The following is a 27,919-nucleotide window of genomic DNA, read 5'->3' as shown; positions in this document are numbered from 1 at the left end:
GGAAAATAACGCACTGTGTTGTGTCTGTATTGTACTACGTTACCTTGAACTGACGATCCTGGTCTTGGAGATAACGATAAACGAAGGAGGCCAGAATTGAAGCCGAGAGATATCCCAAGTGCTGTACGATTTATCAACATTCTTTGTTTGTCTGCCGTATCATTTCCATCATCATCACCGCCATCATGTACTCTCCCAAAGTAGGCGACAGCCTCGACTCGCTCGACACGCCCTCCATGATCGTCGATCTCGATGTCATGGAGGCCAACATCACGAAACTCATGGACCGACTACTCCCAACCGGTCGCAACATCAGACCCCATCTCAAGACCAGCAAGAGCGCTATCGTGGCCAAGAAGCTCGTCGCGGCTGGTGCAAAGGGCGGTTGCGTCGCAAAGCTAAGTGAGGCCGAGGCAATTGTCGCCGCTGGCTTCGCGGACCTTCTTATCACTTGCGAGATCGTCGGACCGGCTAAAGTCAAGAGGCTGGTCGAGCTATTCAGAAAGCATCGGGAGATTAGAATCGTTGTGGACGATCAGAGAGCTGCGACGACTATCAACGACGCGCTGGAAAAGTCAGGAATTGAGGATCCCATCTCTGTCCTGATAGACTTGGATGTCGGACTGCACCGCACAGGGACTCAACCCGAAGGAGCTCTTCCTCTAGCAAAGCATATCAGCAGTCTAAAGCACATGCGACTGATCGGAGTGCAAGGCTATGAGGGTCATCTGCAGCACCTCCCCGACTTTGAGGACCGAAAAAAGCAGTGTCTTGAGTCAATGAGGATTCTCATTGAGACAGCCCAAGCACTCAAGAACGAGGGCTTCAACATCCAAGTTGTGACAACAGGCGGAACAGGCACAGCAGACTTCTGCGCAACCGTACCCGGCGTGACAGAACTCCAGCCTGGGTCTTTCATCTTCATGGACACCGACTACCGCAACGCCATTGGAACATACTACTCTCATAGTCTATCTTTTCTTGCAACAGTTGTCAGCAAACAAGGAGAGCGACAGGTCACTATCGACACTGGCCTCAAGTCTCTGACGACGGATAGCGGTCTGGCTGAGTGCAAGGATCAAAGATATAGCTACTTCCAACTAGGCGATGAGCATGGAGCCTTGACGTGGGAAGACGGTACACCAGCGCTTGATGTTGGCGATAGGGTTGAGATGATTCCAAGTCATATTGACCCGACGGTCAATCTTCATGACTTTTACTATGCTTATCGGAATGGGATAATCGAGGAGATCTGGCCGGTTGACTCGAGAGGAAAGGTTCAATGAGGCAATTAGCTAGGCAAGAGAAATAAATGCAATATTGCAGAATTGGCTCTCTGGGTATTATGAGAGAATTGATCAGTGATCAAAATCTAGGCATCTGTAGGAGGATCAATTTTTTGCGATTACCCGAAGTTCACCTGATTCGCTTTTTAACCGCCCAACAAGGGTCTGAGTTAGTCAACGATGTTGGTTGAAACCCGACCTGCATCTCACCCAATAATCACCCCTGTCTAACAATGCCTCGTTGGTCGAAGGATCAGGTGTCATTTTATTTTCGTCGCAAGGGGCATCTATTGCCAAATCTTTCTTTCTCTGTCATCCCCACTCAAGTCGATCACGCATTTGCGCGTGGATAATCACCGTCAGCAGCCATGACGACACAAGCTCCAGCCCTCACAACGGCCTTCACACCCGCCAAGTCATGCTTCCAGTATTACAAGTACAGATACACAGGCACTGAACTCACATGTTTAGAGGGCGGCACCGGTGCGCCCAGCGCGTGCACCTACATGCAGCTGGGTCCCTCAGGTAGCGACGCAAACTGCTTCCCCAGCAGCATGGAACTCGGCTCAACATTTTACTACTCCCCTGGTATATGTCCCAGCGGATTCGAAGTCGCATGTAGTTCAACTGTCGGCGGCGAGACGAGAGCGACGTGTTGTCCAAGGTACGAAGGCCAATGGCTGCCAATTCGGCGCGCTGACATTAGTGCAGTTCATTTAGTTGTCAAACTGAGACGGGCTGGCCTTGGTACAGCACTGATCTGTGCACCATCTCGATCCCACGCACGGTCGAGGTGATAGTTTCCGAATCAGTTGTCGGAGGAGATTGGAAGAGGACTACTGTTAGTGGAGCTGCGGCTAATGCTATTGGTATTCCCATCCGATGGCATTCCTCCGATTTCGCGTCCACCACGACTGGGGCAAGGACTTCTGCAACGGGCAGCGTGACGGAAACAAGTTCTTCCTCTACAGGAACTTCCTCGAGTGATTCTTCATCAGATAACGGGGGTTTGAGCACTAGAGCGAAGGCAGGCATTGGTGCTAGCGTTGGAGTGGCAGTTCTTGCTGGACTGGCTGCACTTGGCTGGTTTGTGCTTCGAGCGAGGAGGGCTAAGCAGGCAAATATGGTGGCTGCACCCGGGGGAGAGGAGGCTAAGGAATCTACAATGCAGCAGCAACAGCATCCATGGGAGCTTGATAGTCACGAGGCTATGATCCCGGCCGAGCTACCGTCAGACAGTGTAAATCATATCAGGTATAAGTAAGCAGAGTTGGGTTAATAGTATTAAGTAATTAAAACACAAAAAAAAAAAAATAGTATCTCATAATACATTAGTTTAAATCCTGCATAGCTAGATTTAAAGGAACTTCCTTCTTACCTGCAAACGAAACTGTCGACTGCTGGTGTACGCGACCGCCAAATAATAAAACATTAGCCAGGGCTTGGCCTTCTATAGTATAAAACGCGCAGAATAACACAGCAGTTTGACTCTGTTGGCGGTGTCATTGCCGAGACACCATCTATTTTCGCAAGTTACATTAATTAACCTGCTTAGGGTAATCAAGCGCTAATATTCTATCCGGATTTCCGCGCGCTTGCGTAGTGATGGTGATTGGGTAGTCCGTCCGAACAATTTGGTTCCGTAGCATGTTCACCACGGAATTCTGTCGATTCCTGCCCGAAAAAGATCCGAATTGTCGCACTGGCGCAAATATTAAGCGCCCAGACTAAGGTGAACTTCAACTGCATAATAGTGGTTTAAATGTGAAGCGGTCAAAGACTACCAATAATGGCAAAGCCAGACCGCGTGATGACTTGATAGTACACAGAAACATAACCTACTTAGCGATGCTTACGCTGACTAAAAGGGATCCGGGCTACGGACAAATTCTTATGCCGAGCGGACATTGTACAATCCTCCTGCGAATTCTGCAGTGCCAATGATTCATTACTGATGACGAATAGCCAATTAGGCTGTGCCAATTCAAGTTAATAGAATAATCACGGACTTTCACGGCGGAAGAACATGGATTTGTGGGTTGTAAGTACCAACCACGGACTTTGAGGGCGGACGAGCATATCAAGCTGTTTGTAATACAGTATTGATCCTGGAGTGGTTTAGTTGCGCGATGGGTGAGAACAAATATAAAGCGGCGTCTGACGACATGAACGAGAAGACTTTAATTACAATTCGTCTAGACGCATAGAACCATAAGCATCAAAAGCAACCTACTAAAGCCATGTCCAAGACCATTGCTATTATAGGAGTTACTGGAGCCCAGGTATGAAGACAACTCCATTAAGTGACAACTTTTTAACATGCATAGGGAGGATCTGTGGCTCAAACATTCCTCCAGCTCCCCGGGTGGAATGTCCGTGGCGTCACACGGAATCCCGAAGGAGAGTCTGCGAATCGTCTCAAGTCCGAGGGCGTTGAGATCGTTCAAGGCGATCTCGATGACAAGCAATCATTGATTCAGGCATTCAATGGTGCTCACGTCATCTTCTCCAACACAGACTTCTTCACCCATCTACAGCAGGCAATGGCCCAGCCCGATATAACCAAGGACCGGACGAAGCTCGAGTACTCCTACGATCGAGAAGTCGCCCAAGGCATTAGAATTGCAGAAGCAGCAGCGGACCCCTCGGTCATCAAGACTCTGGAGCGCTTCGTCATGTCGACGCTTAGCCATGCCACCAAATGGAGTGGTGGGAAGTACGCAAAGGTCTATCATTTCGACAGCAAAGCCGCAATGATCAAGGCTACTGAAGAACGCTTCCCGGAAGTAGCAGCTAGAATGAGCACCGTGACTATTGGGCACTACGTCACAGTCTGGAAGCTTTTTGACAAGCTCGGTCCCAAGCTTCAGCCAGACGGTAGTTACTTGATGTCCAGAACCACGCCGCCGGATTTCAAGATGCCATTCATCGTCACAGAGCGGGATACAGGTAGCTTTGTCAAGGCCTTAGTTGACCTGCCACCTAAGAAACATATTCTGGGCGTCTCGGAGGAGATGACCTTGCCTAAATGGGTGGAGATATGGGGGCGTGTTAATGGAGTGAAGGCTTCGTATAAGGAGATTTCACGAGAGGAACTGTTCGAAGGCGTTCCGGAGGACTTTTCCAACGAGATCGGGGATGCTTTCGATTACTTCCATGAGTTTGGTTTGTCTGGTGGGGATCCAGCAGTGTTGCGTCCAGACCAGCTTGGAGTTAAAATTCCGCTCACCTCGATGGAGGAGTATATCAGAAGTGAAGACTGGTCTACAGTTATTCAGTAACCTTATATACATTCAGCTCCTTATCTATAAAACGAAATGGTCAATATCGTTGAGCCTCCCAGTCATACTCCCATACTTTAACACCGTCTACAACCAGATCATAGTGGATAAGCAGCCTGCCTGCTTGGGAGGTGTCAAACGTGACCTTTCCGAATTTCGAAGACCCCCAGGGATGTGAGTAAATCGACACATCAGTCTCCTCAATCTCCTTGTGAAACCTGTCAAACGGTTCGTAGAATTGGTTCAATGGAGAAGTGGAGAACTCAATAACTGGCTTGTCACCTTTGGCCTTTGCCGGGAACATCGTCGTAGCATGTTCATGGCGATCCTAGGCTATGTTAGTTTCAGCTTTTGGTTTCTGGTAAAGAAACTTACACCGCTGAGAATAACAGCGCCACCATTCCGCTTCATGATATCTAAGATTGAATTCCGCTCCCAGAGAAATCCTGACCAACTGTCTGCAGAGTCTGGGCCTCTCCAATTCCTCGTAAATGGCACACTGCTCACTACGACCTTCCAATCATACTCTGCTGTGAGCCACTCTTTCAAAGCGGCAAGTTGGGGTGCGCCAAGCATTGTTTTTTCTGGTCCATCAACCATTGCATTATCTGATCGATATCGCCTGGTATCCAAGACAAAGAATGCTACTCCTTGGTATCGAAAGGTGTAGTAGGTCTTGTCTGCACCATACTCTGACGGCGGGTTAGCGTTTCCATGGTAGTTCCAGAATGGCTGCATGGCCGTCTTATAAAGCCCCGTGTCATTCCCTGCCCAGTCATTTATAATCTCATGATCATCATAGACATGTATCCAAGGGATTGCACGGAGTTGTGAGGACCAGGAAGGGGAGGCATAAACCTGTCGATATGCCGCTGAATATGCATCAGCATCCCAGCCGAGTGAGATGGGGAGATCGATATATATAAAGTCGCCCAGAAACAGTACCACATCCACTGGGCCCTCAGAAAGGTATTCACTCAATTGTTCAAGTCCCTTGATTCGGAGACCATGGTCCAGAGGGTTGTATGGGTAGAACGGCTTGATGCAGCTTGAAGAAACTAGACTCCAGCGCTTCAAGCCACTACCAGGTTGAGACAAAGTCCGAAACGACCCAGTGTGACTTGCATTGGTTGAGTATGTGTAAGAAGTGTTAGGCTTGAGACCTTCTATCAGAACTGTCCCGACATGATCCGAGTGTGCATCTAAAAAGACCGATTTTGGTGTCTGGGTCTCGCCTTCGTCGTCAGAGACCGACGTGACTGTGATCTGAACAAAATCAGACATAGGAGCCCTCAATACAATCCGAGCCATCGAGTGATCCACATAGCCAACCCGAGAGAAGAACAGTTCGGCACTTTGATGCAGAACATGACCTCTGAAAAGAAAGTCAAGAACAGCAACAAGGCATGCCACATTGACGAGGAAGCTGCTAACCGTGAATAAAGGTCTGCGTCTATCAACGACAGCCAGCACTGGGGCGGAAACTGGGCGTCTCTTCAGCCGAAGATTGCTGTATTTGAGCAGAGCTACCTCTGCGCAGAATGCAAGCAGGAATATGGCGAAGCTCCCACAGATACGATCTAGATATCGCTTTCCTATCGGGTGCTGGTCTATGTCAACAGGTTGTCATTGTTACTGCGACAAACGAACTTACAAACCGGACAAACAGAATAGACGTATAGCGCAACGTAAGTGACGCAACTGCAATTACAGCGTCGAGTACTCTTATCACCAACGATGCGTTTTTCATGATTTCACTTCTGATTATCTTCTCATAGCCTCCCTCTATCTATGGGGAAAGATATGGGTTAAACATAAATGTCTTGTCACAGTGAAAGCATACGGCTCCGCCTGTTGTTTTCTCGCTATCCACCAAGACGTCAAGGATCTTGATTCAGAACAATGATACTATTTTATAGTAAAGTGGACCCCGAAATCCTTCGTTACATCAAAACTGAATTTAATCAAAGTTAACCTCAGGTCTTGCCTTTTCGATAAGCTTACCTAGCCCACGTGCGATCAACGGTCCACTTTATCCGGAACCCAACTGCCGGGCCAAGATATCTACACGGCACCACTAACGGCTTGAGGTTCCATTATTGCCGGCACCTAAGACCCGACTGCTTGGGTTGGCCGAAGCCACGTGCTTGGAGAGAATGCTTAAGTCGTGGAAGGATACAATACTCGTGGTGACTTCGGAGAACTCTGGGTATGATTTTATCCATTCGTATGATGCTAGGAATCCTTTGACAAGATATGGTCTAGAGTATTCAGTGGGGACTTTAATACCGCCGATGAACTCCCAAGCATCCAGGGACTACGTTGTATTAAAAGCAGTAAGAACTTTATATAAGACCTAGATACTGCCTTCTTTATGAATCCTGTAATCAATCAACTCTGGCGACAGTTTTACCTGAGCTGCAGGTTTGAGGTCCAGCCATGTCAGATATCAGCAACAAGAACGAGATGCCTGCAGACAAGACTGCGGTAGTATCGTCAGATGAAAGCATATCTGCTGAGACCGAGGCAGATGGAGCTGTCCAGCGTACACCTGGTCAACTCGACGTCTTGGTTCAGGGAGTTGCTCTCTTCTCTGATGGCTACAACATCCAGATCATCGGATATATGAACACAGTTCTAGCCAAGCTGTACGTTATACTATTTTCCTTCATCTGATACCTCGAGGTATTGATCAAGTGTAGATACCCAAAGCAGATGACGGCCGAAGTCAAGACCAGGTTGTCCAACTCCATCCTCATTGGTGACATCTTCGGCATGCTCCTCTTTGGACTCTGCATTGACCGGTTCGGTCGACGTGTTGGAATCTACCTGACAACTCTGTTCTTGGTTCTGGTATGTATATCTGTCTCCAACATGTAGCATAGTCTGATTAAGGTCACAGGGTATTGTCATTGCCACCGCAGCACACGGCGTAACTGTGGAGGGTATGTTTTGGATGATGGTCATTGGCCGCGGTGTCGCTGGTGTTGGAGCAGGTATGCCTTTTTGAGCATCACAATATCTTCCAGTATGTGATTGGTTGCTGACTGTTTAGGTGGCGAGTATACCGTGTGCACTTCGCAAGCCGTAGAGTGTGCCGATAGTACCGAGGCTATGCGAAAGCGACGTGGTATGCTTGTTGCTGTCGCGACAAACGCCGCCATCATCTCCGGTTTCTCAGCCTCGAGTATCGTGTCCCTTATTGTCATCGCAGCATACAAAGGCGTTCCACATGATGGTATCTGGCGCATCTGCTTTGGTATCGGCCTCATTGTAAGTCGTCCCCAAAATCACTTGATACCTCTTGGCTCACCTCTGTAAGCTCCCACTTGGCATCTTCTTCTTCCGCCTTCGTTTAATGGATTCTACCCAGTACCAGAAGCATGCCATTCAGCACAAGATACCGTACAAGCTTGCCATCAAGTATTACTGGAAACCTCTTCTTGGGTGCTGCTCTGCCTGGTTCCTCTACGATGCCGTGGTCTACCCTTTCAACCTCTTGGCACCAACTCTAGTCGCGGGCTTCTCGAATAACCAGACCATGCAAGAGTCCATCGGCTGGTCAGCACTCATCAACTTCTTTGCGCTTCCTGGTGCATTCATCGGAGCCTTGCTGATGGACCGCATTGGTCGACGTCAAACTTATGCCTTGGGCTGGTCTATAGTCTGCGTATTTGGCTTTGTCATTGGGGGCACCATGTACCCTCTCAACAGCCCCTCGGCCTTCCCGGCCTTTGTTACGCTCTATGGACTTTTCCAAACCTTTTTGTCAGTAGGTCCTGGAGATTGTAACTTCCTGGTCAGCAGTGAGAGCTTTCCAACACCGCTTAGAGGCCACTTTCTCGGATTTGCTGCAGCGATCGGCAAGGTTGGTGCTGCGGTTGGCACCCAGGCGCTGAGTAAGTGCCTTGTCAGCTTTGACGACAAGCTCAAGGGTCAGCAAGTTGTGTTCCTTATCGGGAGTGCTATTTCAGTAGTTGGAGTTCTTTGCGTTTGGTTCTTGATCCCAAATGTAAGTTGCTTCTTCAGATACCTTGGTCAATTTAGCTAGTACTAACATATCATACAGCACCCCAAGACGCTTGAAGAGGAGGACGTTCGTTTCAAGGCTTATCTGGAGGAGAATGGCTATGATACCAGCCAAATGGGTTTGAAAGGGTGAGAACACTGAAACTCCAACGGTGTTCTTGCAGTGAGATGCAGCGTCTAGCAGAATCATGACCGGGAACACGGAATTAAATTGCAGGTCAGGACCTCGGCAAACTCACCAAAACCTTGCTGTTTCCACAAATTTAGTAAAAGAGCTTGCTAGTAATTCTAAAAATGCAATCTAAGTCACTCGGAAATTATCACAGGATGCGTAAGTTTGTCGGGAGCTATAAGCGGAGATTTGTTACCGTTGGCTAACTTTCTCCCGAAATAGATCCAAAATGTGCTCTTGCCCTAGAATCTCAGCTAACATAACTGGCGTATCCCCAAAAACAGTGGCTGCTTCAGGATTGACTCTATCGCTGCTGAGTAACAAGCCCACGACTTCCGCTGCTGCCCTTTCCACGGCCCAGTACAAAGGTGACCGCTGTTCGCAATCCATAGAGTCTGGATCCACGTCAGAGCGCTGCAATAATATACGGACATTGGTCGCTGAACCTCCTTGAGCTGCCCAAGATAGAGGCGAACACCCAGAATGATCCTTCGCATCAACTTCAACAGTGGGACATCCGAGTAGCAGCGTCACTGCATCGCACGCCCAGTCATTTTCGGCCGCGTGGGACAATGCAGTACGACCGTCATTATCGCGCAGGTTTATGTCAACCCGGTTTGAGTCGAGCAGACGACGCACAGTCTCAGCATGTCCTTTCCGTGATGCAAACATCAGAGGAGTCATTCCGTTCTCATCAGCGCGATCAGCCGCTATGTCCAGGTAGGCTAGCAGCAGCTGCACTACGTCGTGGTCTCCGTATCGTGCACTCCAAGATAGCGGTGTCCAGCCAAAGTGATCAGCACAGTTCACGTATACATCAGGGCACGAGAGTAGATATCTCACAACCTCTGTGCGACCCATCCTTGCAGCACGTGAAAGCGCAGTAGCACCGGTATCATCTCGACAGTTCAGGTCAACAAATTGATTGCCCGATGATGTCAACAGTCTGGTGACGGTAGCCAAATCTCCCATCTCGGCTGCATGTAAAAGTAAAAAAATGTCACTTCTTTTTTCTTGACTGGTAGTGTGGTTAAAATCATGGGGATTCATTCTTTCTCTTGTACTGCTTGCTTTGACGTAGCTGCAGTTTTTGGTTCCGTAGTCTAGAATGGAAGGAAGTTGTAAAATAAGAGAAGGTTAGATATAGATGAATTCAAGTGGTAGTCAGAGTGACTGCTTTGGGTACCACAAAATCGTCCTGTTACGCGATTTGTATTGGAAGGCGGTAAGTTCAATTGGCTAAAATGAGACCAATGCTTAGATTTCTCGCTAAGTGGACTGTGTTGATGAGGAATAGCGTACTCATAAACGCTGCGGGGAAGTCAAGCAGTCTTATGTCATCGGAGGTTTCGGAAGTTGTTGCACTTCCGAATCTACATACAGATGGCTAAACTAATCAATTTGTATGCCAACTGCTGCCAATGAGTCTGAAACTTCATATTACACGGGTAGCTTACCGAGAGTGCCCCGTCTTCGATTGTCAAGAGCCCAACGACTTGTCGCGTTCTCAGGCATGGCATTCCGAGGTTGCCCCAGCTCATGTTCAAGCAGCAGTCCTCATACATCAAGCATGGAATATAAAATCTTGTCTAAGTGGTTTAGGTTAATATCGACAGAACTGAACAAGATTCAACGCAAGATAAAAATTTGAGAACCACCAAACATTTCTATACCATACCGACCGCATTCTTCACCATGTCGACTACATCTCGAGTAAAGGCACAACCCTACTTTGTGACTGAGGATAAGCTGAAGTACCTGCCGCCCTACCTTCAGGGAGTATGCGAAACTCCCAATGAGGTAGAATGTAAAACCTCAGGAGTTTGGCCTGACTGGGTCAATGGCTCTTTCATTCGGTTCGTCATTTCATTCCTCAATTGGTTATCCAATCTTGGGGCACAAGAGATAGCGACCAGTCCACATGAGTCCTCGCTGACGCATCTGCATTTAGCATGGGAGTTGGTCGTTATGTCATTCCTCTGTCTGAGGACGGCTCAAAGCCCAATGCAGTATCGCAACACTGGTTCGATGGCTTAGCTATGCTCCACAAGTTTCGTATGGAAGACGGCCGCGTTTACTACAACAGTCGATACACCGCCGAGGGGGTAGTCAGGAAGGCCAAGAAGAATGGCTTTTTGCAAACTTTGACGGCGGGGTTAAATGCAAACACACCGCTCAAGGACGCTCAAGATCCTTGCTCAGCACTTCTTGGTGCTCAACAATCCGTCTGGATCCCCACGGGCCACGTTGGCCCTGACGAGTTCAACGTCAACATTCTACCTCGCAGAAGTTTCCATATTCCTACAAACGGAAATCCATACGACAAAGGCACACCATCGCAGAGGCCGGAGAAAGAAGAGGTAACAGGTACCATTTTTAGTCTTGGCTGTCAGGGTGCTAATCTTCCATAGATTCTCGTCTCCACCGACTTCAACATGCTCCAAGTCGTTGATGGAAAAACGCTAGAGCCCAAGCGAATGCTCACCTATGCCGCTATTGATCCCGAGCTCGAATGATTCGGTATCTGCTCGCATATTCTCAAAGACCGGCACAGAGGTGAGGAATTCAACTACCTCATCAACCCGAAAACTGGCGTCTTATCGATATTTGCACTCGACATCAAGTCAAACCCTTCCAAACTGTTGTGGAAGACTCCTCTCCCTGCTTGCAGGCCATGCTATGTTCATTCAATGGCCATGTCTAGCAACTATGTTATATTCATTCGCAACGTGAGCAAACCTACTATACTGCAGTTTGAACAACCCTACTCACCACTCCATATGTAGCCTATCTCCATGGACTTGTCGGATACCACTAAGGGATTCCTTCAATCTATGATCTATGAGCCTGACAGCCCTACCGAATTCTACGTTCTCGACAAGATCACTGGAAAACAGTAAGTCCAGCTCGCGCCCTATCCATCTACAAACGTATACATACTAGGAATTCTAATTCTATAATTCAGCATCGCTTCATACGATCTTCCAGACAACATCATGTTCTTCCATTCCGTAAACGGTTACGATTACATCGATCCCTGTACAAACGAGGTTAATATCCACATTGATCTCTGTGCATACACAGATCGCGTCCCTTACAACGACTATCACCTCAGCAACATCCTAGATCCTAGTGCGCCATTCCAAGACGGTGTTTTAGTACGCTACGAGCTTGAAAGCGTAGGAAAAGCCGATCCCACCACATTCGTACAGGCTACAACCAAGGCTGCGATCGGAGGCACATTCCTAGAGCTGCCGCGGATTGCTAAGAGCGCTTCCATGGTCCATGGTTATCGTTATGTCTACGGTATCTCGGGCCATGGTGGACCATCCCCTGGTACTAGTGTCCCTATTGGTCGCTTGGGAAACGGCTTGAAAGCGGTGCATTGCAGTTTTCTCAGTCACGTTACCAAGTGCGATTGGGAGACTGGAACCTTTAAGGAATGGTGGCCGGAGAATGGGGAGAGCGCGCCTTGCGAGCCTATTTTCATCCAACGTCCAGGAGCTAAAGACGAGGACGACGGAATCGTGCTCACCATCGTCATCAATCGCGAGGCTACTCACAGCATTCTTGTAGCCATCGACGGCAAGACATTTAAGGAAATTGCCCGTGCGGATATGCCGCAAGTCTATGCTTTGGGGCCACATGGGACGTTCATTGAGGGAGAATTTGGTGTTTAACAAATCTCACAGATTGCGAATCTGGATAAGTCTACTACGCCTTTATGTACCTATGAAGAGAGCAATTATTTCCAATAATCACTCATGGTAAACCTTTCCATAGCATCATACTTTATCTAGATTCCTCAAGAATACGATACTCGCAATCAGCAGGCCCTTCACCATTGACATTGACCATATCTTGAGGACAGGCGCTCATAATGACAACAAGATCGGCCTCGGCTCTCAAAATGACATACTGGCCTTTTTCGCTGGTAGGAGCACGGATATCGATTCCACCATGATGATCCACAGCCACATTCATGAACAGGTTCAGCGGATCGGGAACCCAATCTTCCCTAACCTTGATATCAGGAGACTCTTTCAGTGCTTTGTGCATGTTGTCGTGGCAGCTGTCATGATACCCTACAGCACCCAACTGGCGATAGCGCTCAGCGTCGCAAGCGGGGAAGAGCAGGTCGTGGATACCCGGGATCGTGTCCTCGAAAAGTGTCAAGATGGGCTTGCGACGAGAACTGTATAACTTGCTTGCCTTGCGCAAGGAGATGCTTGAAAGCATTGCTCGAGTGTGACTCATCGAGAGGTATTCACGGTCATCTTTGGGGTTGAAAGCCCAAAAGTCGATCACTTGTTTTCCATGCGTATTGATGACTTGGAGACTCTGGCCCTGCTTTAGTGGGAGAGCTAAACCTTGCCGGGCGGGAAGTTGAGGCATTATGAACGGTAGACTCAAGAGACAAATAAGTGAGACTAAATAGAGGGGCAAACTGGATCAAGAATGTTTAAAAAGAGCTTTTAATATGGTTTCTAAGCTTGAAAAATACTAACGGCTGACAGCGAACTGAGTACATGCGTAGAGATGAGGGGTTGACGTCTTGGTCTCTTCCCAATCAGTCACATGATATCAGCCAGAAGCGATGACGTCTTGAACAAAACAAAATGGTATAAGCGGCCTGACATGATTATTCGAAACATGACACTATGTCAAGCTTTGCCTCTGTAGATTTAAAATTCGGCAAAGAATTCCTGTTCATCGCCTCTGGCTCCTGACAACTGTTCCGATACCAGTCAGAATTAGAAACACGGCACTTGCACCAAAGAAGAATGCCAAATTAAACCCCTCTTCAATAGAGAAATAAACCAGAAAGAAGCCAGAAAGGAGTAGTGACAGGATGGTGAGAGCAAACCATGTCGCTATTATCGCTCTTGTTGGTAACCGGATTAAAGGGTTATCACTTTGTCGGAATGGGGTTCGCCTGTTGATACCCTGGCCAAGTAGAGGTGCTTCTGGATTCCCCTCTACATTGATATTCCTTTGATCAAGACCCTCTCCCCGAAGAGGCTCCATGGCGGTTCTTCTTTGGCTTTTATTAGTATGCAGCAGCGCAGCGAACAGGGAGAGCGCCTCGGTACCTAGGCAGTCAGCTAGTGGCCTTAGGCACCTACTAGCCACCTAAGTCAGAGAGAGGCAAATTCAATGGCACTAGAAGAAGAAGCTAGTGAGGTAGTTGGCGGCGTAAGCGCGTAATGCTAAAGGGTTACTCAAAATAACATTGGGCTAAGATGGACTAGTATATGGGAAAATGGGATCTGAATAAAAACAAGGACCCAAGAAATGCTGACCGAGGACAGATTTCCGTTGATTGGGTTAAAATGAAGCACGTGATATGCAATGTCGGGCGGCTAATGACTTATCTACCCCCGCCTATTTTAAAGCAGGATCGTATCATAAGTCCTCAACCTCCGACCCTTTTGTGATGGCGGAAATAATCGGACTTACCGCCAGCATCTTAACCTTCATCGAGTTCTCCGCAGTATTTGTTTCAGCGGTGCAGAGGGTCCACGCAGCTACCGATGGCACACCTCAAGAAATCCGGGAGCTTCTTCAGCAAGCCGATGACATTGCGGACTGGGAGGATAGGCTCACGGTTCTCAAGTCCCAGAAGAGACTAACTTCGGCCGAGCTTCGTATCTTGAAGACCGGGGGAGCTTGTCGGAAGACAGCAGATGATATAAAGGCCATCGCGGAAAAGGTCTCTATACGATCTGGTGCGAAACTGAGATTCTTGGAGCATCCGCGCGTGGTTTTCGGGCTGCTCGCATCGCAGCCTGACCTGAAACGATTACAGGAGCGTCTGATGAACCATGAAACAGCTGTGAAAGAAGCACTTGCCCTACTAATTCGGAAGTAGGTGGTATACATGTCTACGATGTTAATTCCATTATACTCTTTGCTTCCATTTCTTACCCTATCCTTCTCTATCGCCACCTACACTTGAACATCAGATTGCTTGGCGCCATTACGTTCAGGTTAAGTGTCGATGCTAATCAAGTTCTTTTGCAGTAAAAACCATTCAGAGACAATTAAAGCCTTAGAGGCGATGCGAGAGGAACATTTGTCATACAAGATTGAGCAGTCGGTGAGATTTGACGCTATACAAGAAGAGATATTAGCTGCCTCGCAACGGATCAGCCACGACTTTATTGAGTTCAAGGGCCAGGTCACAAGCCTTCGGAGCAAGATTGAGAGTCTCGAGAATGAAAGACAAACTTGTGAGAAACAAATTCGCATCTTGAAAGGTCTCTACTTCCACGAAATCAGAAAACGATGGGACAAGATCGACGACGCTGCCGCCCGCACACTTGCTTGGCTTCATGATCCGAGCAAAACATCATTTCTGCACTGGCTTTCCTCCGAGACGAACGAGATCTATTCCATCAGTGGCTTGGTAGGTTCCAGTGCCAATCATGACTCAGAGAAGAGCACGCACTAAATAACTTTCTAATCAGCCTGGCAGTGGAAAGTCGACATTAATGAAGTTTGCATTTGAGCATGAGACAACCATTCAAAGCTTGAAACAGTGGGCCGGAGCTACAAAGCTTTGTAGGGCAAGCTATTTCTTTTGGAATCAAGGATTTGAGATGCAAAAGTCTCAAATCGGACTGCTTCAATCCCTCCTTTACCAAGTTATGAGGCAGATTCCCAGCCTCGTCTCGCTCGTCGATCGCGAGCGCCCTGACTACGAACTGTGGGACTTTGACGAACTGCTGTTACTTTTCAACAAGGTGAAACTAGAAACAGCCCCTTCAGTCAAGTTCTGCTTCTTCATAGATGGTCTGGATGAATATGACGGCAGTGAAGAGGGCATAGGCCAACTGATCAAGTCGATCTCCGAATCTCCCCATATCAAGATTTGTGTATCCAGTCGACCTCGGTCCTTCTTCGAGCAGAATCTTTGGTCAAACAAGTATTCTCTAAAGATGCAGGACCTCACGATGGACGATATGCGACTTTATATGGCAGACGCCCTTGGAGAGCATGTGGACTTACAGCAGCTGCAAGTAGACCCATCTGGAAAGCTTTTGCTCGACCAAATAACGGAAGATGCCAAGGGGGTCTGGCTCTGGGTCCATCTGGTCACGAGAGACCTGAAACTTGCAGTGCGAGGGAACGAGACCATACGGAAGCTCCGCGAAATCGTCCAAGATTTCCCGAAGGACCTGGAGAAGTATTTTGAGCTCATAATTCATCGAGTCGACCCTGTATTCCGAAAAGAAATGGCAAGGACATTTCTTGTCACCGTTTTCGAGGTCCAGCCTCTTCCACTATACGCATTCTATCTTCTAGATGAGGAGATCGAGGACGAAGACTATGCACTGAAAGCGGAAATTGGTCCACTCGAACCTGCGACTGTTGCTCAGGTCGGGAAAGAGTGGAAAGATAAGATACATAGACGGTGCAGTGACCTCCTCGTGGTTGATACCTGCGAACACCCGGTATTCCTACAACAGCCCGTCGACTTCCTGCATCGAACTGTTCGAGACTTTCTCAGGGACCAGTATATTCGCCAGCTAGAGGCCGTATTAAGCACTCAGTTCGTCCCACCGATATCGCTCTGTCGCATCTTCTTGTTCTTCCTAAAGAAACAGCACCAGCATAACCTCAACACCAAACAACAATACAACAGCATGATCGGCCTGGTAGACGAGCTTCTATACTACGCGCGAGAGGTAGAAAAGCACGAACTCTATAAGGACCAAGCCCTCTCTCCAGTGGCGGAGATATTGGATCAGGTGGATGCAGTTAACAGCACGCTGATGAAGATGTCCAAGACCGTGGGGAATCATTGGGCACATGCCAGAGACCCACCGGCACCTCGAGGGCTGGATGAATACAACGAGGGGCATCATTATAACTGGATCTCTTTGGCCATACAGGCACGGCTGGTGAAGTACGTGAGAGGGATATTGGGGGCCCATGGAGTTCTGCCGTCAAAAAGTGGTCGACCGCTGCTTGACTATGCTCTGCGACCTCGCAGAGTCACACCGATACAAGTTCCATATCATTCACAACGTGATGAGCCAAACATCGATAGATCTATGGTCAAGCTGTTACTAGAGCACAAAGCAAACCCGAACCAGATCGTATACTCTCACCAAGATCGAACTGTCTGGGCTCTGTTCCTGATATCCTGCTGGGAGTCGGTGAATCGTCCAGAAGCAACGCCTGTGTCTATCAAAGAGTGGTTTGAAGTCAGCAAACTACTTATAGACTATGGAGCAGAGTCTGATTGTTTCAGCACAGCAGATTTGAGCTATTTGGGGAGCATGCAAGATGTTCTTGTAGCAATATTTGGCGAGTTGCAGGCTTCGACACTGCTACGGTTAATGGAGAGCAGGCCACAGAAGACAGAGGGTGGTTGCTTGATACAATAGCACATAGCGACCTTAATCTCTTGAAGTCGTGATATGAAAGTTTAGATATCTAGAGTTCTATAACAACTAGATGGTCATAATCCTGCGAGTAGTCTTACTGAAGCCTCATACTATATCGAGGAGATTTGCTGGGGTGATTTCTATTGGAGATGCCCACCAGCTTGCTAAACTGTCGAACTAATGCTATAGCTCTTTTCATTTGTCCGTGATGCATACCACATAGTTGGGTGTAATTCTCAAGTCCAAATACGTGTTGAATTGACAGACACATTAGATGCCCAACACCCCCCAAACGCCGCCGTATACGCCAGATCCCAAGTCAGACTCAACCCGCTGAGGTAAGGACTATCAGTAGTCTGGTTCCTGAAGAAGGCATGGCTCTCAATGGCGCCAGCCCTGTCCGCAATCGCCAGATTTGCATAGATATGGCCCGCAAAGCCGCCGCTGCTGAGAGATCCAGACTTGTTGCCAGCGAAATACTGATCCCATTCCTGACGGACAAATGAAGGTTTGCGGACATAGGCGCTGCTCGGCACGATCGGAAGCATGTGAATGCCTTGGATGTAGGCGATGTTGTCGCCAAAGTACGTCGTGTGATTGACCTTCCTATCCCAGAGGATGCCCGTCGCGCGGTTCCCAATGAAGTTGGCTGGTTGGACCCTGTTGTCGCTTGCCAGGAGGAAGTACGACTGCAGGCTGCGCGCCGTCACTGCCAGTTGGAGATTGCCACGGGCCTCAAGGCTGGCGTCACCGGTGACTTTACCCCACATCTTGATGGCGTAGGTCGAAAAGGCGTCTTCGGCTGAAGACTCTTGATCCTTGCCATCGGGTGCCTCGAGCACGCCCCGGGCCCAGCTGTGGCCGTGGAACCAGTCGAAGGATCGTGAAAGGGGAAGAAAGGGTCTTCGGTCGATGGATTGGACCAGTCACGGATCAGATTGTTGACCCAAATCTTGTTCACGCCGCCGTTCTTGCTCAGCCAAGAGGGATCAAAGTGCGCAATGATTGCGGCAGTATACACATAGTAGCCATAGTGGAAGTTATGGTCGTTGTAGTATGTGTTACCGAAGTCGATTGAAGAGTCGTTATTGCCGTAGGATGCAGAAGAGACGATACCCTTCCATACGTCATCGTAGCATAGGGGGTTTGGTTCTTCATTATTGACGTACCTGTCAAAGGCAGCTTCAAGCTTTGCAAGCGAACTAGCCGTGAGTGATGTGTCTCCAGCAATGTTATGGACAGCATACAAGGCTCTCGCGTAGACTGAAAAGGCGATTCCACCGTAGTACTTTGATGTTAGATTTGTAAGCTTTGTGATATCCCGGGCCAGCTCGACTTTTGCAGCCCTAATGATTGCCGCTTTGGCATCATGAGAAACTGTTGCTGCGGAGCCCTTGGATCCCACTGATCCTAGACGCGGTGACCATGGGTCGAGCCCAATATCAGTAGGAAGTTCACGCTCCACCATAATGAACTCGTCTGCAAGTACAGCCGTGGCAATTCCCTTGGTTGTACTAGCCAACGTGATACTCGTCAGACCCCTCGCGGTCTCTGTGCTAAATGACGCAACGTGATGCGGCAAAGCAAACATGAGCAATTTCCGTTGCTCTATACCCTTCTTTTTCCAGGCTAGGGCGTAGGTGCCTGTGCGGCCGGAAACAGTGCCCGAGATAGTGGCACCGACTGGGTAAACTCCAGCAGCTTTATTGAAGATGTCGATGCCGGCGGCTCCTGCAGGGTTCTTGGCAACTTGGACAATTCCATCAAAGCTTTTTGGACCCAAGATTGTTCCTTTGTCAGTGATGCGAAGTATTGGTCTTCCAGACAAGCAAGTTGCAGTAAGGTAGATCAACCAACTCGACCCATCGCCCAACCGCACACTCCACCCATACACGGAGGGACTAGTGTCGGCAGGGCTCAGATGGAGATCGGTAATATTCGAGAAACGCTTTTGAGATTGAATAACAACAGTGGAGTTCCTGTAGACACCAGTGACAAAAGCCATGCCCTGCACGACGGGGAACGATATAAGAGGGCTCGCACCTCTCCTCGGTGCAAGATTCACGTTGGCAGAGAATGCTGTCAGCGAGTCCATAGTCAAAACTGTTCCATTCTGCAATTCTCGCGCAGAAAGAGCAATCGATTGCCGAAATGCCGGATCTTCAAAAGACTTTACGGGGGTTCCAGGCCCGTAGATAAAGTCGTCGCGATCCGTATGAGAGATAGACAAGCCGTAGCCTTGTTTGACAGGGTCGCTGGGCCACCAGATCGAGTAGGGGTGTGTCCATGTGGCATTATCTTGGTTGTTGGCAAAGAAGTTGGCATAAAACTTGTTGGTCTGAATTGGGCTGTTCTTGTTATCCACTCCAACGGGCACTTGCGGGTGATCTGCCCTGGAGGGAACCAGAATCGGTGGGTCGTGAGAGATTTTGACAAAGACGTTATCTGAGCTGAGCTTCAATGCTCCTTCATTTATGTACGAACTGTGAGTAGCTGAGCGTTTAAGGTGAGTATGACTATGCAGTCCATGGTGGTGTCTGGAAGCGTGTATAGCCCTAAAAAGAAGAAGTACTACAATAAGGCCGCGATAAAACATAGCTTCGAAATTCGAGTAAGGAGTGAAGTAGAAACATAATGTATAAACGGAGACTTGCAAGAAATATATAGCTAGACTTGCCTTTTTATTTAAGTTTTCTCAACTCAGGGGGATTTAAGTTAATTAATATAAAAGCTTTAATGGAGACTCGAAATAAGGATAGGGTTGAAACACACTAGCAAACCTTAATAGTCGTGTGCCGTGTTCACCATGCTACAAGGTCTCTCTGCCACGCTATTTTAACTTTCACATCTGCCGCTATCTCGTCCGAGCTTGCCGTGCAATAATTAAATTCATGCTGCGATTAAACAAGGAAAATACATCAAACAAATAATCTACAGTAAGCGGGGAACTCTGAAAACTCTAATTTGGTCCTTGGAAAGCTGCCTTCAATATCGATGCTACACCCTTGGCCGTATGTAGGAATGACCGTATTGGGATCGGCAATAACTTTTTATTAGTGGCTATGTAAGTCGTGGCTGAGATGCCTTTGGTAGCGCATACAGAACCTCCGGCTAGAACTGGTTGCAAAGACATGATCACAGATTCAGTGGCTTTTTCAATCTCTAATGACTTACGAAACTGTGGCATATAACTGCTTCTCGGGCATATACTCCAACTTATTTGATTTAGTATGTACTAAGAACTATGTCCTGCCCTCTCTTCTCCATGTGGATGATAGAAAGCTCATCGAAAGTTAACGGTTTCTGAACTCAGAGCATTGACCTAAGCAGCTGTAGCGAAACCAATACGAGAGTTGGTGGTGTCGTATACAGAGTAATAGTTCTCAAGGAACTTCTGTCCAATAATGACGTTGACACCAGAGGAGCCTCCGTCGCCGATCCAGGAGTAGTACTTGCCAGAGGACAACCCGAAGTTGCTATACTGAGCAGTAGGGACCAAGTACTGCGCGGGCGTGAGGGTGTAGGTTGTCGACCCGAACTTGATACTGAAGTTGGCGGTAGGCTTCTTGGTGAATGCGGCAAGGCCGCTTGAGCTGTCAGTCGAGCCACCAGCGGCAGACAGGAACTTGTTGTAGACACTAGTAGGGACGTAGATAAGCGTTGTGCCAGTGTCGACAATACCGCTGCCGGAACCAAGAGCTGTAGATCCATAGGTAAAGCCAGAAACAGAGATACCCCAGTAGGCGGCAGCTTGGCCACTGGTAAGAGTTGGGAAGTAGGTGAGGGAACCGGTGTACTTGGAGCTGTCGACACCACCGAGGGTCAACTCTCCATTGGTATCACTATCATCGCTGCCAGACTCTGGCTTGAAGGAGACACCAAGCACCTCGGATGAGATTGAGCCTTGGCTATAGAGATTGTCCATAAAGGTAGGAACGGTGTCGACGTTGGAGACAGTGCTCTCAGTGAGACCAACGGGGCCAAAGCCGATGATGCCATCTACACCAGAGAAACCACTGGCACTGCTGGCAGCACCAATCGACTGGGAGGCAACACTGAGGCCGCCAAAGCTGACCTTGTCCTTGTACTCAGTGCCAGAGAACTGACCAGAGCCGTAGGAGACGCTGACAGAGCCACCTGTAGACTTGCCAGTCGAGGTAGGCTCACACTTGGTCTGAGCACCGCACCAAGTGTTCGAAGCTATATCCGGTCAACGGACGATTCGATTTGCGTTCGAGGAATATGTGACTTACATCCAGTATCGACAATGAGGTTCCAGGTCTTGCCTCCAATCACGACAGGCGCGACGTAGGAGACATCTTCGTTGGTGACAGAGCCGGAGCTAACGGCATCGACGTGGAAAGATCCCTCTTCATTGACCTTGCGAATGCGAGCCTGACCTTTCTGGACGATGGCCTTGATCGAGCTGGCCTTGACGACATGCTTCAAGGGCAGAACGGCAGTCTTGGCCCTAGGCTCAAGAGGCGAGGCTGAGACAGCAGCCGCAGCGGCAAGAGTGAGAGTGACAGCGAAGAGCATCTTGCTGGTAGTATCAGAGTCCGGAGAAGATGTTTGAGATGATGAGATGGTGATGAGATGGACTGACGTTGAAAGCTAGGCTATGAGCTTATTTATATCTATTCAAGTTGATAGTATGGCTTGATCTATCTACGACTTCTCGGCAAACCGGCATCGTAGAGGGCATAGTTATCTCTAAGCTTGACAGTCTGGACTAGGCTCTAAACATCTACAACATTCTAGATGGTGTTCATGCTTGCTATGAAGTGATCGTCCTGTGGGTAGCTGTGTTGAATGCCACTTGCCCCTAGCGTGACGTGATAACTAGCACCTACCGCATTGGGCAGGTTCCGTGTCCAACTTGCTAATCTGATAGGGTGTATGGCCGGTCAAGCGCCCAGACTAATCTCTCAATGCCGAACTCTTCGCCCAATCAACTTCTTCCTATACAACAGTGTGACATTAGTACCCCAGAATCACGTCTTTGATCTGCGCCAATCGCTTGGCATCGACTCTGGATCGTCTGATGTACAAGAGACAGACTCTCGGTGCCGTCGTAGCCGAAGATCTTTTGCAAAGCGATCAGACATAATATAGAGGCTAGTCGTAAGGACACTTACAGCCTGTCTGAACTAGTTTATCAATTGGTTAACTTTATCTTTTCTCTATTATATAACTTTTATATTACTTTTTGTAGAAGAATTAGGTATAATTCTATCTCAAATACATTATTTTATTTTATTTTGATATTATATTTAATAAATGTCTTAAAAACAGTTAAACAGAATTTAGCCTATAGGGACACAACTGTAGTCCCTGTACTAAATCCCTCAGACTGCTGCAAAACTACCAAAGTCGTGACATTTCGCAGCTTCCGTTTATGTCATTGAAGCCTAACATTGTCCAAAGATATCTCCGATTTAATACTACTCTATATCGGCAAGATGTGCCGTTCCTTATCATTGACATGTCTTGCAAGATCACTTACCTATTTCGCCCAAGGCATGTGAAGAAAAAGTCCCTTATCTTCGCTGTTATACCCTATCAGCTTTCAATGTTCTCATATCGAGGTCTGAATCTGGTTAAGCCTTGATTGAGTGCTAACAGAAGTTCCTTGTCGTCCTGATTGGGTGTGGTAGCCGGATGAATGACAGGGGTATGACAGGGGTATGACCCCCACCACGTCTCGTACCGTGCCGAGGTGATAGACGAGTATTGGCATTCCATTTGCCGGCTCTATGTCCACGGCATTGAATGAGAAAGGAGATTCAGTGAAATGAAGCCGAAGAGATAATCCGGAGGTTTAAGTATTGGTGGGCCACCAGCGGTAAAACTGAAGATATATACTTTCGCCGCCTTCACTGCAGAATCTGTAAATTTGTACACTGAATCTCGATGCTTGTCAGGCAACATGGATGGCTTCGTAACCCGCGTTGTTGTCATAAGGTTGAGGAATCGAAAATAACCTCAATATATAAAGGTATGGATCAGAAATACTCACTTATCACTGTGTTTGTAGCCTCAAGCTTAACCTTAGAGGTAGTAGCTACTTATTTATATTATATGTATTATTTTCTCCTTGACATCTGGTGACAAACGAGGAACCTTTTTGCTGAAAAGCTAGATATTCTCATAACTGCCTTAAATGGTGTATAGAACCGGCGACGCAATGGGAGACTCAACTTTGAACCGCCCTCTTCAAATTTTATATGCTGATTTAACCTCTCGGCCATAGATCCCAGCCCACGCTCTTGGATTGGGTTTGTTCCAGTTGCCTGATTCGTTATGAAATTTAGGTATTCCAAAACGCTCCTTGATTTTTTCTCCGCTGTAGATTTGCTCAAGGGCGTTTAATCACTGCTATATATTCAGTCGTCCATTGGTTGCATTTTCGTCTTTGAACGTGTCAGATACCCTATACTCCATAACCTGGAGGCAACTTTTGACGAACTCCGTTTGTGAGAGATCCACTGGCCCAGACAGGGAAAGGAATAAATAGCCGCTTCAGGTGACCGTACCAGGCCATAGCCCCTAGCTCATTATCTATACGCGTATTAATTTATCGGGCCACTAAACGTCGGAGATATTTATTAGAACTTAGTTTAGCTAAAAGATATGTCCAAGGCATCAGTGAGAGTAAGGAGTCTATTATCTGTATCCAATAGTCTATCATCTTTACCTCTGGAATGGAACCGAAGTTCCTTTCATCCCTCAGCCTTACAACGTTTCACAGCTCTGAAAAATCAAGAACCGAACTACCGGAAATGAATCCGAGGGAGCTAACATTCTGGAACCACCTACTCGGGCCATGTAGCTGTTTCAGATGCCACGCCGCTCATTCTAGCTGTGGGTAGTTCGTATGCTTGCCGCACAACGCTCCAGATTGGCGGAACAATTGGCCTAGTTGTCGGCGCGAGAACTGCAATTTGCGAGATGGCTCAACACTGAGTCAACAACACGAGTCAACAGCAAGCGCCTTTCCGTTATATATCTCCCTGGGAGTCGCAAATCAGCTTCTGTTCTGGCAGTATCGTTCATTCATTCATTTTCTAGTCCCTCGTTTCTCCTATTTGTATACATCAATAAGGAATCTGGTATTCCTCTCACATTCGTTTTAAATACTTATTCTTAACGCCTGTACAATGCGTCTCCTCGATGTTTTCGTCGCCGTCGTGGCATTTCTCCCCACCTCATTCGCCGCTCTCCCTACCCAAGCCGAAGGATTTGCCGCTGGTACCACTGGTGGAAAGGGCGGTCAGGTCGTACGCCCCAAGAACAACCAGGAGCTTACCAACTACCTGAAGGATAACACCGCTCGTATCATTTATCTGGAGCGAACCTTCGATTTCAAGGGATCTGAGGGTTCTGCGACTGAGACTGGCTGCGCGCCATGGGGTACAGGTACGCACTGCCAGCTTTCTATCAACAAGAACCAGTGGTGCACCAACTACAACCCTGGTGCTCAAAAGGTCACTGTCAAGTATGACAAGGCTGGTCTGAACCCTCTTATGGTGGGCTCAAACAAGAGCATCATCGGCGTCGGTTCCAAGGGTGTCATCAAAGGAAAGGGTCTTCGTCTTGCCAACGGCGTCAAGAATGTTATCATCCAGAACATCCATATCACCGACCTCAACCCTAGCCTGGTATGGGGCGGCGACGCTATCACGCTTGACGGCACTGACAACATCTGGATTGATCACTGTACTACATCCTTGATCGGTCGCCAGCATATTGTTCTGGGTACTGGAGCTAGCGGTCGCGTGTCTATCACGAATAACAAGATTGACGGCGTGAGCCCTTGGTCTGCAAGCTGCAATACTTATCACTACTGGGCCATCCTCTTCCTCGGAAAGAGCGACGTAAGTAACAAAGACGCCATACAATATGGACAATTTACTAACAGGATTTAGTTGATCACCTTCAAGGGCAACTACATGTACCACGTTTCCGGCCGCGCTCCCAAGGTTTCAGGCAACACCCTCCTCCACGTCGTCAACAACTATTTCCACGACGTCTTCGACCATGCTTTCGAGATTGAAGAGAACGGCCAGGTTCTCGCTGAAGGAAACGCGTTCCAGAACGTCAAGAACCCCCTCAAGACTGGTACCAAGGGCCGACTCTTCACTGTCCCTACTGCCGGATCTGCCAGTTCCTGCAAGGCTGCTCTTGGACGCGCGTGCCAGATGAATGCCTTTGGAAGCTCTGGTGCCTTCCCTGGCGACGACACTGGTTTCCTCGGTAGCTTCAAGGGCAAGACTATTGCTTCTGCTGCTAGTGCTCAGAGTGCTAAGAATGCCATGACAAAGGCTGGTTTCGGTCTTGCGTAAGTGCATAGTCAGTCTGTTGCTCGATGGTACTCTTCTCTTCTATACGGGCATTTTATCGTGTATAATTACATTGAAGGACGGCAAAAAGGTGGCTGTTTTGTTGTAAATATTATTTGTTATCTCTGATAAGGATATGCTGATCCAGCCTGTAATCAATCTTGATAGTTTAATGTCTTATAAACTACATCGCACTGGCCATTTTCATTATTATTACATAGTTTGAAACGCAGATAAATACAAAATATTAAAGAACTACATACTAAAGCCACAAGACTATCACCTAAACCTCACCATATAATGCATAAAAGAACAAGATCTAATAATTAAGCTAGTTATAGACATGTCTGAGGTTGTATTCTTTATATAACAGGCATGAAGCAGGAAGAAATGCGTGTCATCCAGTACACTCAATTTCTAATGCACTACGGAGTATTCACATCTTATTGTTCCCAGAAACACCGTCTAATTTATTAATTAGAATAGCTATTCAGATTCCTAATTGTCAGGTCATAATCAATTCTGGGGCCTTAAATCTTCTAGTCGTTTCAGGAATCCCGGTTAATGGTTCAACCCCATAAATCGACCCCTTTCTTTGAGACATACGCGTATAGCTTCTAATTATTCCGTTGTGCGAGATTTTTCCACCGCTAGCACAGAGGTGTTATAATTAATACGCTTTTGGGGAGGCTGGTATACTTGTCTTGGAAATCAACTGTTATTAGACTTCTGGCTGTTGACCTACACTTGAACCCTGAATTTAATGTAAATATCCTGTGGAAATTAGGCACGTTTTCTCTGTACCCTTAATTCCGGCTGGTTTCGAGTTGATGGTCTCACACCGCGGCGTGCTCTCTATTGGAAACAAGACTACATGATTTCTCGGCTACAAGTAGACTGGCGCACCCTTCTTTCTCTGGCATGGCAATTCCTCTATCTTTCAATTAGATTCCATAAATTCTATAACTTGCTAGTTGCTTTCAAGATGCGCGGCCTCAACCAGCTCTTTCTCGTCCTTTCGACTATTGCTGCTGTCGAAGCTTCGGGTAGTACCAATTGTCGCCACCGACGACCCAGGAATGTCAATTCGGAAGACACCTCAACAACAGTAGAAATAGAGAATACAGGACAATCGCAAACCATTATCTCGACCGTCCTTACTGTCCCGACTGAGATACCTCAAGTAACTGAGCCCGCCATTAATGCCGGGGCTGTCCAGCCTCGAGAGCAAGAAACATCAGGATACAACACAGCTTCATTGTCGACATCGCAGCAAACAAAGAGTACTACAGCGGCTCTCAAAGAGCCTACCAAGAAGTTCTGCGGCAAACCTAACGAATCCGAAGTCCTGTTTGGAACGCCCTGGATTGTATTCTCCATGAACTACAACTACCAGTCCATCAAAGGCTCTTCCTGCGTCGGCTACTATGACTACGAAGGGTCTGGCGACAATCAGACCATTCACTGGAGCGTCCTATGGGACATTGATCCCAATGTCGGCACGAATCTCGTCAAGGGCTACAACTTTATCGGTCTTACGCAGGGTCTCGAAACAAAGCTCAGTGACATCAAGAGCATTCCTTCAAAGTATGAGTGGACCACTAGCAAGACTGCTGATTATAAAGGTATGTGATTATGACACTGCAGCCTCTTTCTGCAGAATGTGTGAACATGCATGCTGACTGTCGGTGCTTAACAGGGAATGTTGTGTATGACTTTATGACCTGCGATACAAAGGGAGACTCAACCTCCAGCAACGCGCAGGAGCTCATGCTCTGGCTAAACTGGGAAGGTGGTCAGGTCCCCATTGGATGGGGTGAGGGACCTAGCGCTACGATTGATGGACTCTTTGGCAAAGACGGCTGGAAGTTGTACCAAGGTGTCAATGCTGATACTGGTATTACAGTCACCTCGCTCCTGTGCCCCGAAGATAGTCAGTTTGGTAACGAAGAGGGCGGTAGTTTTGAGGGTGATATTAAAGACTGGCTTGTAGCGCTGTCCAAAAAGGGCGTGTTCAAGTCAGACACCTATGTGAATGTAGGAAATGCTGGCATGGAGCCTTACTACGGCACTGTCGACTTTGACAACTATCTGAGCCTTCGGATCAATGTCTAGATGGAAGTGTCAAAAATGGTTAAAATTTCATGTTTCTGTATCTTATTCTTCACCTAGAACCATGTGTCAAAACATTCAGTTTGGACGTATGTAGGTTTGCTTGGCCTGTAAACAATTGCTTAAATGTTTTCATGTCATAGATCCTAAAAAGGTTACTGAAGAACACTTATGAAAGCGCATTCTTGTAGACCACCTTTTGTATTAACTATATATAGACTGAACAATATTTTCCTCTTGCTTGATGTGAAGATTAATTATCGAATGTATAAGTAAGGTTCTCTAATTCTGGCATACACGA

The 27,919-nt window shown here is 47.7% G+C and overlaps 14 protein-coding genes; 9 read left to right on the top strand and 5 right to left on the bottom strand.

Annotated features, from left to right (window-relative positions):
• Positions 1 to 185: 185 nt before the first annotated feature.
• On the top strand, positions 186 to 1,286 carry FFUJ_00059 (probable amino acid aldolase or racemase; the record flags this gene model as incomplete). Its single annotated transcript, XM_023573717.1, has 1 exon — positions 186 to 1,286. One exon carries the CDS (start codon positions 186 to 188, stop codon positions 1,284 to 1,286), a length of 1,101 nt encoding a protein of 366 aa, XP_023425389.1.
• A 368-nt stretch (positions 1,287 to 1,654) lies between these two features.
• FFUJ_00060 (uncharacterized protein) lies at positions 1,655 to 2,550 on the top strand (the record flags this gene model as incomplete). XM_023573716.1 has 2 exons in its annotated part: positions 1,655 to 1,950; positions 1,998 to 2,550. 2 exons carry the CDS (start codon positions 1,655 to 1,657, stop codon positions 2,548 to 2,550), a joined length of 849 nt encoding a protein of 282 aa, XP_023425388.1.
• Positions 2,551 to 3,526: 976 nt separating this feature from the next.
• On the top strand, positions 3,527 to 4,567 carry FFUJ_00061 (related to nitrogen metabolic regulation protein nmr; the record flags this gene model as incomplete). XM_023573715.1 has 2 exons in its annotated part: positions 3,527 to 3,568; positions 3,614 to 4,567. The coding sequence occupies 2 exons, from the start codon at positions 3,527 to 3,529 to the stop codon at positions 4,565 to 4,567; spliced, it is 996 nt and encodes a 331-aa protein (XP_023425387.1).
• A 40-nt stretch (positions 4,568 to 4,607) lies between these two features.
• On the bottom strand, positions 4,608 to 6,317 carry FFUJ_00062 (uncharacterized protein; the record flags this gene model as incomplete). XM_023573714.1 has 3 exons in its annotated part: positions 4,608 to 4,895; positions 4,943 to 6,172; positions 6,222 to 6,317. The coding sequence occupies 3 exons, from the start codon at positions 6,315 to 6,317 to the stop codon at positions 4,608 to 4,610; spliced, it is 1,614 nt and encodes a 537-aa protein (XP_023425386.1).
• A 689-nt stretch (positions 6,318 to 7,006) lies between these two features.
• On the top strand, positions 7,007 to 8,729 carry FFUJ_00063 (related to glycerophosphoinositol transporter; the record flags this gene model as incomplete). XM_023573713.1 has 6 exons in its annotated part: positions 7,007 to 7,215; positions 7,270 to 7,420; positions 7,470 to 7,563; positions 7,623 to 7,840; positions 7,890 to 8,579; positions 8,637 to 8,729. The coding sequence occupies 6 exons, from the start codon at positions 7,007 to 7,009 to the stop codon at positions 8,727 to 8,729; spliced, it is 1,455 nt and encodes a 484-aa protein (XP_023425385.1).
• A 231-nt stretch (positions 8,730 to 8,960) lies between these two features.
• Positions 8,961 to 9,740, bottom strand: FFUJ_00064 (related to heterokaryon incompatibility protein; the record flags this gene model as incomplete). The annotated part of the gene is made up of 1 exon (XM_023573712.1): positions 8,961 to 9,740. The coding sequence occupies one exon, from the start codon at positions 9,738 to 9,740 to the stop codon at positions 8,961 to 8,963; it is 780 nt and encodes a 259-aa protein (XP_023425384.1).
• Positions 9,741 to 10,463: 723 nt separating this feature from the next.
• FFUJ_00065 (uncharacterized protein) lies at positions 10,464 to 11,284 on the top strand (the record flags this gene model as incomplete). XM_023573711.1 has 3 exons in its annotated part: positions 10,464 to 10,624; positions 10,720 to 11,128; positions 11,180 to 11,284. The coding sequence occupies 3 exons, from the start codon at positions 10,464 to 10,466 to the stop codon at positions 11,282 to 11,284; spliced, it is 675 nt and encodes a 224-aa protein (XP_023425383.1).
• A 180-nt stretch (positions 11,285 to 11,464) lies between these two features.
• FFUJ_00066 (uncharacterized protein) lies at positions 11,465 to 12,448 on the top strand (the record flags this gene model as incomplete). XM_023573710.1 has 3 exons in its annotated part: positions 11,465 to 11,497; positions 11,555 to 11,664; positions 11,734 to 12,448. 3 exons carry the CDS (start codon positions 11,465 to 11,467, stop codon positions 12,446 to 12,448), a joined length of 858 nt encoding a protein of 285 aa, XP_023425382.1.
• A 112-nt stretch (positions 12,449 to 12,560) lies between these two features.
• Positions 12,561 to 13,163, bottom strand: FFUJ_00067 (uncharacterized protein; the record flags this gene model as incomplete). Its single annotated transcript, XM_023573709.1, has 1 exon — positions 12,561 to 13,163. One exon carries the CDS (start codon positions 13,161 to 13,163, stop codon positions 12,561 to 12,563), a length of 603 nt encoding a protein of 200 aa, XP_023425381.1.
• A 1,042-nt stretch (positions 13,164 to 14,205) lies between these two features.
• Positions 14,206 to 17,164, top strand: FFUJ_00068 (related to small s protein; the record flags this gene model as incomplete). XM_023573708.1 has 3 exons in its annotated part: positions 14,206 to 14,636; positions 14,793 to 15,177; positions 15,239 to 17,164. The coding sequence occupies 3 exons, from the start codon at positions 14,206 to 14,208 to the stop codon at positions 17,162 to 17,164; spliced, it is 2,742 nt and encodes a 913-aa protein (XP_023425380.1).
• Positions 17,165 to 17,400: 236 nt separating this feature from the next.
• On the bottom strand, positions 17,401 to 19,760 carry FFUJ_00069 (related to glucan 1,3-beta-glucosidase; the record flags this gene model as incomplete). XM_023573706.1 has 2 exons in its annotated part: positions 17,401 to 18,019; positions 18,088 to 19,760. The coding sequence occupies 2 exons, from the start codon at positions 19,758 to 19,760 to the stop codon at positions 17,401 to 17,403; spliced, it is 2,292 nt and encodes a 763-aa protein (XP_023425379.1).
• A 726-nt stretch (positions 19,761 to 20,486) lies between these two features.
• FFUJ_00070 (probable aspartic proteinase precursor) lies at positions 20,487 to 21,703 on the bottom strand (the record flags this gene model as incomplete). XM_023573705.1 has 2 exons in its annotated part: positions 20,487 to 21,364; positions 21,418 to 21,703. The coding sequence occupies 2 exons, from the start codon at positions 21,701 to 21,703 to the stop codon at positions 20,487 to 20,489; spliced, it is 1,164 nt and encodes a 387-aa protein (XP_023425378.1).
• Positions 21,704 to 24,324: 2,621 nt separating this feature from the next.
• Positions 24,325 to 25,509, top strand: FFUJ_00071 (probable pectin lyase precursor; the record flags this gene model as incomplete). XM_023573704.1 has 2 exons in its annotated part: positions 24,325 to 25,041; positions 25,093 to 25,509. 2 exons carry the CDS (start codon positions 24,325 to 24,327, stop codon positions 25,507 to 25,509), a joined length of 1,134 nt encoding a protein of 377 aa, XP_023425377.1.
• Positions 25,510 to 26,491: 982 nt separating this feature from the next.
• FFUJ_00072 (related to endoglucanase I precursor) lies at positions 26,492 to 27,621 on the top strand (the record flags this gene model as incomplete). XM_023573703.1 has 2 exons in its annotated part: positions 26,492 to 27,131; positions 27,206 to 27,621. 2 exons carry the CDS (start codon positions 26,492 to 26,494, stop codon positions 27,619 to 27,621), a joined length of 1,056 nt encoding a protein of 351 aa, XP_023425376.1.
• Positions 27,622 to 27,919: the final 298 nt, after the last annotated feature.

The sequence above is a fragment of the Fusarium fujikuroi genome, chromosome FFUJ_chr01 (genome assembly GCF_900079805.1).
Source record: "Fusarium fujikuroi IMI 58289 draft genome, chromosome FFUJ_chr01".
Lineage (NCBI taxonomy): Eukaryota > Fungi > Ascomycota > Sordariomycetes > Hypocreales > Nectriaceae > Fusarium > Fusarium fujikuroi.
Note: the sequence above shows the minus strand (reverse complement) of the source record. Positions and strands in the feature narration are given on the sequence as shown.